Source organism: Chenopodium album, chromosome 13, assembly GCF_948465745.1.
Source record: "Chenopodium album chromosome 13, dcCheAlbu1.1, whole genome shotgun sequence".
Lineage (NCBI taxonomy): Eukaryota > Viridiplantae > Streptophyta > Magnoliopsida > Caryophyllales > Amaranthaceae > Chenopodium > Chenopodium album.
In genome coordinates this window covers 2,992,241-3,005,232 of record NC_137846.1, presented here as the reverse complement: position 1 = coordinate 3,005,232, position 12,992 = coordinate 2,992,241, and the positions used below count along the sequence as shown (strand labels likewise).

The 12,992-nt window shown below is 30.7% G+C and overlaps 1 protein-coding gene across 1 annotated transcript; it reads left to right on the top strand.

Annotated features, from left to right (window-relative positions):
• Positions 1-8,656: 8,656 nt before the first annotated feature.
• Positions 8,657-10,352, top strand: LOC145575962 (glutathione S-transferase T3-like). The gene is made up of 2 exons (XM_081633745.1): positions 8,657-9,040; positions 9,557-10,352. Exons 1-2 carry the CDS (start codon positions 8,726-8,728, stop codon positions 10,313-10,315), a joined length of 1,074 nt encoding a protein of 357 aa, XP_081489871.1. The 5' UTR covers positions 8,657-8,725; the 3' UTR covers positions 10,316-10,352.
• Positions 10,353-12,992: the final 2,640 nt, after the last annotated feature.

The following is a 12,992-nucleotide window of genomic DNA, read 5'->3' as shown; positions in this document are numbered from 1 at the left end:
ATTATTATAAAATGGTTTTTTTTTTTTTTAGAACTGTACTATAAATTATTATAGAGCTAAAATATTCATATTACTAAGTTTAATAGTAATTCAATAAAACAACAAACAAAAACTTTTTATTTAAAAAGTGTCCTAATAATTTTTTGAAGCAAAATCCTCAATTATATCTTCATAATCAATTTAAATTTATTTTGGAAATTAAAAGGCAAAGTCAAAGATTTAGGATGAATTTTTAAGTTTTAATTTGGAAATGGTGGTATTTTATGGGGAAGAAGGTAAATATGTAAGGTTATGATTTTTTTAAAAAATTATGGGCCCCTGATTTTTGGGGGCCTTGTTCTGTGTGTGAGAAAAAACATGTCCAAAGACGGGCCTGTTATTCACTGATCTTGTTTATATATTGTGTTGGGTTGGTGCGGCCCAAAATCCATAAGCCAAATTAATTATGTCTCAAGGTATCTTAAAACTTCTAGAAAATTCTCGTATATTGAGAAATTGATGGAGTATTGTAAAAACTCTAGAACTGGTTAATGCATGCGATTTTAGATTTATGTGGCAATTTGAAGAGCATGTATGTAGAATTTTCCACGCACTTCTTCCACCTCCATACATCACTTATAAATAGTGTCATGGTGTTGAGCATCATTTGGAATAGTGGTGTTGAGCATCTTCAATACTCCAATACTATACACTCTATTTCTTGTACTTTCAAAGGGTATTGTAATATCCTATTGTTGAATTATTTCGGTACTTGTCGTTGTGGGTTTTTAATAATTTTCCCACGTTAAATTTTGTGTGTCTATTTATTTACTACATAATATGTATCTTTAATTTGTTTCTATTGTGCACTCACCAACTCTAACAATTATATTGCAAATAAACAATATACTCTGTATTTCAGAAATCTATACACCAGTATATAATTAAGTATGGTGTTTAGCAATATTTGATAATAATTAATTAAATGAGTGCTTGATTAGCTAGATTGTGATGATTATGCATAGGATTGATGGAATATGAAATTTCACAATATTGTTCGATTAAGTAAGTAATTAAATCTTTGTTTGTCATATTTGACTTTTCACAGTCTTTTTACGCAATACTCCCTTTACACTATTGAATATTATCTATTGAAAAATGTCAAATATGGACTGGTCAACATTCCACGTATGGACTTCCAATTTGTACACTATTTCATCTTCGCCACCACTTGTAACATTTGTATTAAGTGTATTCATTCAAAACGAGTTTTACGTGGTCATATGCGTGTAATCCCCCATAATTTTATATAAATTTATAATCATATGTTATTATATTCATATAAATATATTTATAATTATGTATTTATACATGCATTTTTTTTAATTAAAGATTATGTATTTATATTTTATGAAAGTTAGTCCAATAAAATTTTAAGAAAAATTAATTATTTTAGTTTATTATCTTTATTTCGGACTAAATACTCCTACATTCTCCTAACCCATTATATTGTAGCCTAGCCCGAATGAAATTTCAATCACAGCTTATTAAGCCCAAATAAGATTCATTAAAATTCCTAACCCCACTAAGATTAGGAGAAGTAAAAGCCCACTTTTTATTATGTAAACCCTTACCCTTTTATTTATATGTACAAGCAGAAAAAAGGAAAAAAAAAAAAAACCTCAACTCTTTTCCTCCTCCCTGTTTCACGACTCAGAACAAAAAAAAAAAAAAAAAAAAAAAAAAAAAAAAAAAAAAAACAACATCAAGCTTCAAACTTGTAGCTGCTGCCGCCGAGTACACCCCCGACGCACCACCTCCGTGCTGCACAGCCGCCCCTACAGTCCGCCCTTTTTCCTCATTTCTTTTGCTTTGTTATTTTTGATTTAAAGTTTCAATTCTTATTTGATTTTGATTCTAAATTATTGTTATTATGGTTTGATTTTATATATAAGTTATAAAAGATTATGAATTTATGGGTTTTAGCATGTTTAATCTATGATACAAAATTTCAGATTTTATGTTATGTATAATTTAGGGTTTAAATGTTAATTTTTCATGTTTTAGGGTTTGAAAACGTGTTAAGCAAGTTAATTATCAATATTATGATTTCATAATGATAAAACCCACAATTTTATACTTAAAATTAATTTTCAGATTATATATTTTATGAGATTGGAGTTTTATGATGTTTATTTGAAGGGTTTTAAGGTTTAATGTGTAATACACTATTCTAACTATTGAATTATGAATGGAGATCTTCAAAAGTTTGAAATTTATAATTTAAATTATTTTTCAGATTTTATATAATCTGATTTTTATTAGTTTGGAGCCAAAAATAAAGTTTTAGAATGCTTCTATATGTTTTAAACAACTATTTATGCAATATGATAAGTATAAATTGTTTGAATTGCAAAAACTATTAATAAAACAAATTTTCAGCATATGTTAGTAAGTTAAACTTGCTGTAATTTTGTATTATATGCTATATTTTCATGATTTTAACATATAAACTTATAGTTGGGATGTAATACCATTATTATTGATTAATGGGAACAATTTAAAAGCTTTATTTTGATGATTTAAGAGGTTTTAAAGTAGTCTAGTATTGCTGTAAATTTATTTGCTTGGGTATTGATTTATTCTCATTGTTTGGTTTAGGAGAGGACTTTGTAGAAGGCGACTTCTAGTTTTAAAGTGGCCAATCGAATTGTTTACACAAGGTACGTACAAGTTACGAAACCTTGCTTTTAGGTGCATGTTTAAGGACGGATCGAGAACTTAGTATCATATATAGGGATGACTGGGTTAAATTGTTTGGTTATACATTGTAATTTCCGTATGTTGTGCACTATTCTATATTTCAAGTGTTGTTTATGCTCTAATTATGCAAGGTGCGCTTAGAGGCAAAGGTATGTGTTTGGTGAAATGATTTATTTATTACTCGTTTTGATCATGGAGATAGAATGAGTAAAGGAGGAAATTTAAGTCTTATATGACAAGGTTAAGTTTGTGGGGTGCCTTATGCACTCAAGGTGTTTATACACCAAGATAGTTAAAAGATTAAATAATAAATGTTGTTTGTCATTAATAAATCAAGAATTGAAATTGGAAACTTGCCTTGCTTGATTGAATTGATATTGGAATGTTTGTATTGTTATGCATATGAGTCATCACCAAGTCTAAACTTGTAAATCATGTAAAGTGCAAAATGGATGAGCAATAAAACTCTGGATTTGTGCACATCTGGAGTAATGACAATCAGGGGTTGGGGTACACGGGGTATTAGCCGTGCACTTTTCTCGAGGCCGTCTGATCTACGAGTCTCTTATTTCAAATAATTTTCAAAAACTAGGAGTTAGGTGAGATCTCATACTAACTACGGTCACGGAGTTGCGCCCGTGGTCGTTGGATGTTAATTGATGTTTCCGAAAGGAGGCATGGGGTTTTTATTTTATTGATGTTCCAAATGGAGCTGGGTTGGAAAACCTTGTCTATTGCTTAATCCAACGAATAAAAATAATGATTTACCTATTATTAATTAATGGAGTCTTAGTAATATAAATAGTTGAGTCATGTGTCGAGTCTATAAACTAATGGTGCGTGACGATTGATTATTAGTAGCATGTTAGGGATTCCTTTTATGTTTTACAGCTTGTATGTACTCAGCTTTGCTGATTGCGTGCTTTGTGTGACTTCCTTTGGTCATGGCCTTCGCCTTTCAATGACCCTGTGACGATCCAATTTTTACACTTGTAATATTGGAGAGCAAATTAACCACAGGTTCTTACACATGCAGCATCCGTATCTAGGTGGTGGGATCTTGAGTGAAGTGTTGGTTGCTTTTCTTATTTTTATTGTTATTTACTTTTAAAGTTATTTAAACTCAACTTTACTTTCGTACTATTTCTATTAGTTTGAGTTTTGAATAAGGGCCTTAATGATTCCAACTTGTAAGATTTAGTTTGGTTTTGGTTATTGGCTTTGAAACTTATATATAATTGATTTAATTTTTCCGCTGCTATTTTCTGAAAAGCCTTAACGTATGAACTCGTGGCGGTAGCACACCAGTAATTCTCTTGAATATTGTTCAGGGTCCTCACAGATTTAAAGAGAGAATTATTGGGGTGTTACAATGCATCTTCTTTCGAGTCATTACGGCATGCGTTCATCGTCCTTAATTATATGATTGATTTAAATGTCGCATAACTTGATGAAGGATGAAGATGATGCTATGGTATTATTAATAGAGATGAAAAATAGAATGTAAGGAATGAGGAATAATTATATATTGCAAGTTATATGGTACCAATAATTATAATAACAATAAATATAAAAGTGGTAAATTTTGGTTATAAATCTGGATTTACCATCTAGAAGTGATAATTTTTAATTACTCAAAAGCATAATTTTTTAATTTACTAAGGAAGCGGAAAAATGAGGTTCAGATCACTTATCTTTTGAAATGATTATATTGCAATTATTAGAAGATTATATGCCATATACATTTAAAAATTTGGTATCATATACTTAAAAGCTTTTATGTGGTTGCGCTTGACATCAGGAACGGAAACAAAGTAGCTCATAAATTGTTTTTTGTTTGTGTATTTCTTTTCATAATACCATTAAAAATTTATTAAGATTACAAAATTTTAATATTTTCACATTAACTTTAATCAACAACATGATACGAAGTAACCTTCATTTATCATATATCTTGTACGCCAAAAAAATTATAAATAGATTGTTTTTTTTTTTTTGTTTTTTTTTAAAAAAAAACAAACATAAATAGATTGTTAAGCTACTGTACTTGATTGATGAACTTTTCACTTTTCTCCTTCTCTTTAAAACAAACTCATCCATACATTATTTAAATTTAAAAAGGATTGCAAGGAAGTAGAGGATGGATGAGTAATTTAAAATCACATAACACCCAACGAAAAATTAAATTCTATATCCGATCTTACCATATGTATGTTTAGCAATAATGTTTGGTATAATTATGAATTTATAATGAAAAATCATAGAATTAGGCAAAAAAAAAAAAAAAAAATAGTTATATACTTATATTTTGTCACTTAATTATCCCTAAAAAGTGATTAGCATAAGTGTACAAAAAATTTAATCTAAGAAGGCTAGCTAGTTATTATGAATGTTGCCATGTTGGGGCATATATCGAGAAGCGAAAAAGAAGCTGCTCCTACATCATGGTGCTAGTACAGACCATGAGAGCTCTGATGAAGCTGTGTTCGGTAAGCTAGGGAGTGGGTTGGCCTGGGTGTTGTCGTTCGAGACCATGAAGGGGGTAGAAGGGCACGCAGCCTGCTTAATTAGCTTGTAGGTAATGCATTTGTGGCTGGTCGAGACTGCTGAAGAGGCTAAAACTATTGTCCTTGGTGTTCATGCAAATATGCAATGGACAAATTGTAAACCTATGTGACCTACCAAAACAAACTTAATAGCTACGTACTATTATTTAGGTTAATTTAAAAGAAAATGTACATGGCTTATTATTTAGGGGCATACAACGTATGATTTATGGATAGGAGAAAATATTTTGACTTTGATTGTAACAACTTCAAGATATCCAAAATTTGTTTGAAAGGATTGCAACAAGGATTATATGTATCATATAAACCTTCTAAAGATTTTGGGATTGTATAATTAAATATATACTCCGTATATATATATTTGGGAGTTGTAAAGGAAAATATTGAAACAACTTAATTTGTAAATACTACAAGTACATCTTAATAATTTATAGTAGGATTGGACTAAACGACTGCTTGATTAGCTAGGACGAGATCGGATATGATATATTATCGCAATATGGTTCAAACATTACACAAACTTTAAAAAAAATCGGGTGTACAATAATTATTGTATATCTATTATAAAGATACCTTAAAGTGATTAAAAATTACCCCTGAAATGTATTGAAGTTACCCTAATATGCATAAAAGTAATTTAATACAAATAAAAATTATCTACACCTTATTAGTAAAGAACCACATTTTAAATGACTAATAATCAATTATTAGTGATTGAATATAATTAAATTACCTTTATAAAACTTTTCTTGTTGTTTATTTATAAAAAAATTGTATTATGTTTAAAGTTATCCAAAAAAAAGCCAAAAAGTCACCCTAAAATTAGCTAAAAGTTACCCTTATACTGATCGATGTACATTAATATTAATGTAAAACGAGTTTATACAAAAGTTTTTACAAACATTAAGCAAATACTTGGTGCATTGTAAAGATGATAAGTAATTATATCCTTGTGATATACTTTTTTTTTTTACACGAATTACTATATTTAACTATTTACGTGTGATATCCCTACGTAGCAGTTATATATCTTTCACACTGATTGAATTTAATCCAGTGAAAATTGTCAAACTTGGACAGGGGACTTGTAATTTTTTCTTTATTTCATTGACTAAACCAAAAACTACTAGCGTTGTCAAGAACAAAATGAATTGACAAAATATTTGTTACGATATGAGATACTCCATAATACAATAATAAGCTTAGCAATTAGCATTTACTGCTAATATAAACACATAGGGTTGTACACCGGTCCAAAATCGGATCAGATTTAAATCCTTGATTTTAAAGGATCGGAGACCGGAGTTGAATCAACAGGCCCAGTTTCGGTTCAGACCTGAAAGATCATATCCGGGCCGGGTTTGGACCTAAATAGACGTGATTATTAATTTGTTCCCTTTTTTTGTGAATAAAAAAATTGTTGGACCTGTATATGGACCTGTTTAGACCTAATATGGACCTGTTTAGACCTAATATGATATGGACCTATTTGGACCTGATTAGACCTATTTGGACCTGTTAAATTAAAAAAACGCAGTTTCATCGATTTCAGATCAGAACCTGAAAATTCGGGGTTTTACCCAGACTGGACGTAAAATATGGCATCATAAAGACCGAGATCGGACCTGAATTTTATTTTATACACACATATTAGTGCTTCATATCATCATATGTCTAACATATGCATTTTATTTTATAGAGAAAATAAAGCCCATGTTCTAAGTAATGGATGTCATAGGTCTAATAGAAAAGAGGTTATTATACATAAATAAGCCCAAATAATCCAGAGAGTCAAGCCCAATTGACCTATGACAAACAAATCACAGGATCAAGCGTCAAATTCCAATGATGTTTGTGAGTCAAGTCAATTAATCTACTAATTTCATTGCATTTTTTTTCTTTGCGACATGCTAAAGTTGGGTGAGCAGCAAAAACATATACTCCCTCCGTCCCTAATTTACATTCCTACTTCTCTCTATTATGTGAGAAATAAATGTTAGAATTAGGAATATAATTTAGGAACGGAGGAAGTACTACGTAATTGAGGTGGGCTCTAAGCCCTCTAGCTATGCAAATCTAGAAGAAAACCTTGGAGCCTTGGAGGTGTTTGGTTTTTAAAGGTTAGGACTAAAGAGAGAGGCTTGAGGCAAAATTGAAGTTAGATGAACCCAAACCTATAATGATTGTGCTTGGTTGAAAAAGGTCGGATTGAGAGAGAGTTTTGAGTTTAATAGAGTGACGAATTATAATAGTTGAAGGGAACTAAATATTCTACTTATCCATTTCGTTTTTTTAAAGTGTATCACTTCCTTTCTAACAAATTATTAACCCACAATCTCCTTTCTTTCTTTCTTTCTTTCTTTTTTTTTTATTTATTTTTTTGTTTTAAAATATTCCAAAAAATTGACTTACACATTAAAGTCCATAAACCCTTGCCATGAGAAGAGCAATAGCAAGAAAAAAAAGTGAACTATCATAAAATAATAGTTATTACTCGTAAAATATCAGAGAAACACATTATGTATTTTATTCCATTTAGCTTGCTTTCTACAGAGTATAATCATATGTGGTCAAACCGATGCACTTAGAAAAAACGAATGAATTGAACTGAACATAACCAAACTGAACATAACCAAACTACTAAAGTACAAGTACTTATGTAGTTGTGTAAGATATTTACTTGTCAAGAAAAAAAAATTTAAAAAAAAAAATAAGGAAAGAAGTGGGGGAAGTTTAACAAAGGAAAGAGGTTTAGAGCACTTACAATGGGAGTACTCTACCCCCATATTTCTCCAATTTGGGAGGATACTCCCATTGTGGTAAATTTACCCAAAGTACTCCATATAGGAGTATTTGGAAGCATACTCCAAATATGGAGTAGTACTCCCATGGTACTCTTGTATAGTGGACCCCCCAACTATCCTATTAATGTTTGACACTTGTACATTGTTGGCCCACTTCTTTTCTTCTTTTTTTTTTCTAATTTGTAGTACAACAACAATAATGCAGTACTTTAAAAAAAATAAACAACATTGCAATACTCTACCCAGTCAACAATGCAAACGGAACTTTATCAAAATATACATATATATATTTTAAAATAAAAAAAAAAAAAAAAAATTTGAAACGGCTAGTTTCTAGGGGATTTCAAACAAGAAGAATTTGTAGTAATTTTTATATGTTGTTGTAAGTTTGTAACGGTAAAAAAATTTTACATTATATATTTGTCACAACTAATTAACTTTCATTCATCTATTCCTACATATTCCATATTTCTCACAACTAATTAACTTTTTTCCTTTAATTATTCTCAACTAAGAAAATCCCATATGGATAATAATAGTGCAAACTCACAAAATACACCAAATAATTTCCAATTTGATCCTAATCTTCTTAATAATCCTCAATTTCAAGCTATGGTACAATTATTTACTACTCAATCTAACCTTAATAATCCAAATAACACTTCACAAAATCCAAATTTTGTTTTTCCAATGTCTCAACATTTTCAACAAATGGAATGTTCTCCGGGAGGAGATGCTAGTAGCAATGCAACTCCAACTTCCGAAATTAGGACGGCACGCCACCTTGAAGAAATTGAAGATGTTGCCGTCGAATTGTTTCCCGAAGAACCAAATGTCATCGTTAACAATAAAAAAACGCAAAAGCAAGCAAAGAAGACGTCACAAGCAAAAGTGTCGCAACAAACGAATGAGTTGCAACAACCTAAGGTATGATAGTTTTTAAAAATATTATTAGCAATAACCTAAGGTGTGATAGTTTTTTAAAAATTATTATTAGCAATAACCTAAGGTATGATTGTTTTTTAAAAATTATTATTAGCAATAACCTAAGGTATGATTGTTTTTTAAAAATTATTATTAGCAATAACCTAAGGTATGATTGTTTTTTTAAAATTATTATTAGCAATAACGAACATTATTATAGATAATTTAATTACAACCCATCAAACAATATACTATTCTCACTTGTACACATAAATTTTTGTAAATGATAATAATAAAAAGAATTTTTGTAAATGATAATAATAAAAAGAATCTTTAGCAAAACTTACAGTAGTGTAGCATTCTTGTAAAGATTAGATGATCTAAGATTTATTTTAAGAGATATATTATTACATTATATAGTGCATATAATCAATTAATATTATTATGGCTAACTAGTTTTATTATTACTTTATGTATTGTATTGTTTTAATTAGTTTGAATATTATTGTATGATCAAAGGGGTGGTCCATAAAGGACGATGAAGCGCTAGTATCCGGGTATATTAATGCCGGAGGAGATGTCGGAGAGAGTACTTATCAAACAAAAGTTAATTTGTGGGATAACATTGAAGCTCTCTACAACAAATCAAGAGAAGAAAATCCCGATTGGAAAATTAGTAAAAGGACCAAGAAAGCTTTGCAAGTTAGGTGGAATCATATTAATGAATTGGTTGGAAAATGGGTTGGATGTTACTCATTAATCCGACGTAACCCACCACAAAGTGGAGAATCGGAGGAAGATATTGAAATGCATGCTCACGAGAGTTTTCACAAACAATATGGTAAACATTTTGTGTTGACACATTGTTGGCAAATTATGAGGAAAAAAAAGAAATGGGGTGCCGGAACTATGCTACTACCTTCTGATAGTCGAGGAAGTAAAAGATCAGAGTCCGAGTATTTAATAGGTGATAGTGAAGAAAATCGACCTTATGGGGTTAAGAAGATGAAAAATAAAGGTAAGGAGAAGGCTACTTCTTCTTTTGTCAACATTGATAGTTTGACCTCTACTCTTGATGAGTCTAACCTTAAGAGACATGAACAAGGAGAAAGGATGTATTCTTTAATCAAAGAGCGAAGTGAAGATAGAAAACGACAAAAGGAGGAGGAGGCAAAAATTAGAATTTTCAGCATACTAGCGACAAATCCTAATCGTGATAGCGATGATGAAGAATTGTATCGGAAGTTGAAAAATGAGTTTAGGGGTAGATTTATTTAGTGTTAGTTATAAAAAGTTGAATAATTATATCCTAATTGTTACAATTTTATTGTTTAAATGATATTGTATTGTAATATATTCCATTGTTGTTATTGTAATATATATTTAGTTAATTTATATAATGTTGTTTAGTTCAAATTAAGATTCTTTGTAATATATTGCTCTAATTAATTTATGTGAAATATATTAATTTTTATATTAATTAAAAACAAAATAAAAAAAAATCTTGTAAGCTTTACCATTACAATATGTCATGTCCTATCATATAATTGCTGACATATCATGATGATGTACCTAACGTTACTTGTACTAGTCTTATTGTTTCATATAATTGAAATCCAACATATTTGGATAAGATATCTTCACTCTTATCTTCAGAAGATATCTAGTAATTCTCAACCATTAACTTTTACTTTCTTATCTTCTATATCCAACAATATCTTATCCGTGATTTTATGTTCACTTGATAAATTATAAGTTTACTTCACAATATAAGTTCACTTCACATTATACTCCATATATATATTTACTCTCCTTCTGTGAAAATATCATTGTTTTTTGCACAAATTGTAAAAACACTCAAAGTTTCACAAAAAAAAAATGAACTTTGACTTTGGTTCAGGTTCATCAAGTTCTAGTGATGAAATATATGATTGGATGTTGATGGATTTCATTCAGGAGAGTGAACGTATACAAGAGGTGGAGGATGTAATAAGAGAAGTGGTTACCTCTGCTGTTCAACAACCCACAACTGATAGTTCACGACCAAGATCGAGGGACTATGTGCCAAGAGATCGTGAAGGGGCTCACAAACGTTTGGTAGATGATTACTTTAGTACCACGCCACTCTATAATGATGTAAAATTTCGACAAAGATTTCGCATGCGAAAGCCAGTTTTTATGCGCATTGTGAATACTTTAACCGAAGTTGACGATTTCTTTAAGCAAAATGCAGATGCCACTGGGAAACTTGGTGCTTCAAACTTGCAGAAGTGCACCGCGGCAATAAGAATGTTAGCATATGGCACCTCGGCTGATCATGTTGATGAGTACCTCAAGTTGGGTGCAAGTACGGCAAGAGAGTGTCTTACTCATTTTGTTGACGGAATTATTACTAGCTTTTCTGCAGTTTACTTGAGGAAGCCAAATTCTGATGATGTGTATCGTCTCCTTTGTGAAGGAGAAAGTCGTGGTTTTCCTGGCATGCTTGGGAGCATTGATTGTATGCATTGGCAATGGAAAAATTGTCCAGCAGGGTGGAGAGGCATGTATCAAGGAAGATCTCGAGAGGCAACTGTAATCTTAGAAGCCGTTGCTTCTTGGGATACATGGATTTGGCATGCATTTTTCGGGACACCTGGGTCAAATAATGATATCAATGTCTTGCAGCGATCACCGGTATTTGATGACTTACTAACTGGACGAGCTCCAGAAGTTCAATACAACGTAAATGGAAAAACGTACAATATGGGTTACTATCTAACGGATGGTATCTATCCGAAATGGGCTGGTTTCATTGATGCCATAACTGCTCCCCAGACTGCTAAACATAAACTTTTTACTATGAAACAAGAAAGTGCTAGAAAGGATGTGGAGCGGGCATTTGGAGTACTTCAAGCTCGATTTGCAATAATAAGATATCCTGCTTTGGCATGGCACCCTGAATTATTATGGAAAATTATGATGGCATGTATTATAATGCACAACATGATTGTAGAAGATGAACGTCATATGTATCGAAATTATCAAGATCCGTGTATTGATTTTGCGGAAGAACAACCCGAGACACTAGCTAGTTCATCAAGTGAAAACGCTAATCGCGGGCCCATCCTTGTTAGTCGCGGAAGATACGAGTACATGGATCGAGATTTAAGCAGATTTATGGGCAAAAGGGAAGAGCTTCACAACAAACAAATACATGTGTCGTTGAAAAACGATTTGGTTGAACATGTTTGGAGAAAGTTTCAAGGACCAAATTAAACTTAAACAATGTGTGTAAGAAAAGGAGATTGGTATTGTTATCATTATTTTTATTTTTATGTTAATTTTAATTTAATGTCGTTATTTTCTAGTTATTGTTGTTTTTAGTTTCATGTTGGTTTGTTATTATTTCAGCTATTAATGAATGTTATTATTAATGCAAATTAAGCGTACTATTTGATTATACTATTTTACAAATATTTACTATTTTATTATCTTAGAAAGTTAACTATATGTTTACGTTTTACTAACAAATATTTTTACTATAATTAAAATTTAAACAAAATTAATTTAATACTAAATAATAATAGGTACAATAATGTAGTGATATATATAATAATAGGTACAATAATGTAGTGACAAATATATATATATATATATATATATATATATATATATATATATATATATATATATATATATTAAAGAGATAGAGAATAAAAGAGTATGACAAGAGGATCCTCTTGTTGTGGGAAATTATGGAGGAGGAGGAAGATGAAGAGTATTATGATAGTGGAAAGTGGGGTATAGGAAAAAGTAGATGATGTGTCAAAAGGAGAATGGGAGAGAGAGGGAAAAAGTATGGAAGTAGAGTACTCCCATTGGAGATGCTCTTATGCGAAGTTGGAATATTCGGAGTTTTCCAAAATCTCTAGGGTTTTGTCATATAAAAAGAAATTCAGCCATCAATTCTTCT

Excerpts from the sequence above, each read along its gene's own strand:
- LOC145575962 (XM_081633745.1), top strand. The coding sequence starts at position 8,726 with ATGGTACAATTATTTACTACTCAATCTAACCTTAATAATCCAAATAAC. Across the intron at positions 9,041-9,556 it reads ATGAGTTGCAACAACCTAAG|GGGTGGTCCATAAAGGACGA; the intron begins GTATGATAGTTT and ends GTATGATCAAAG.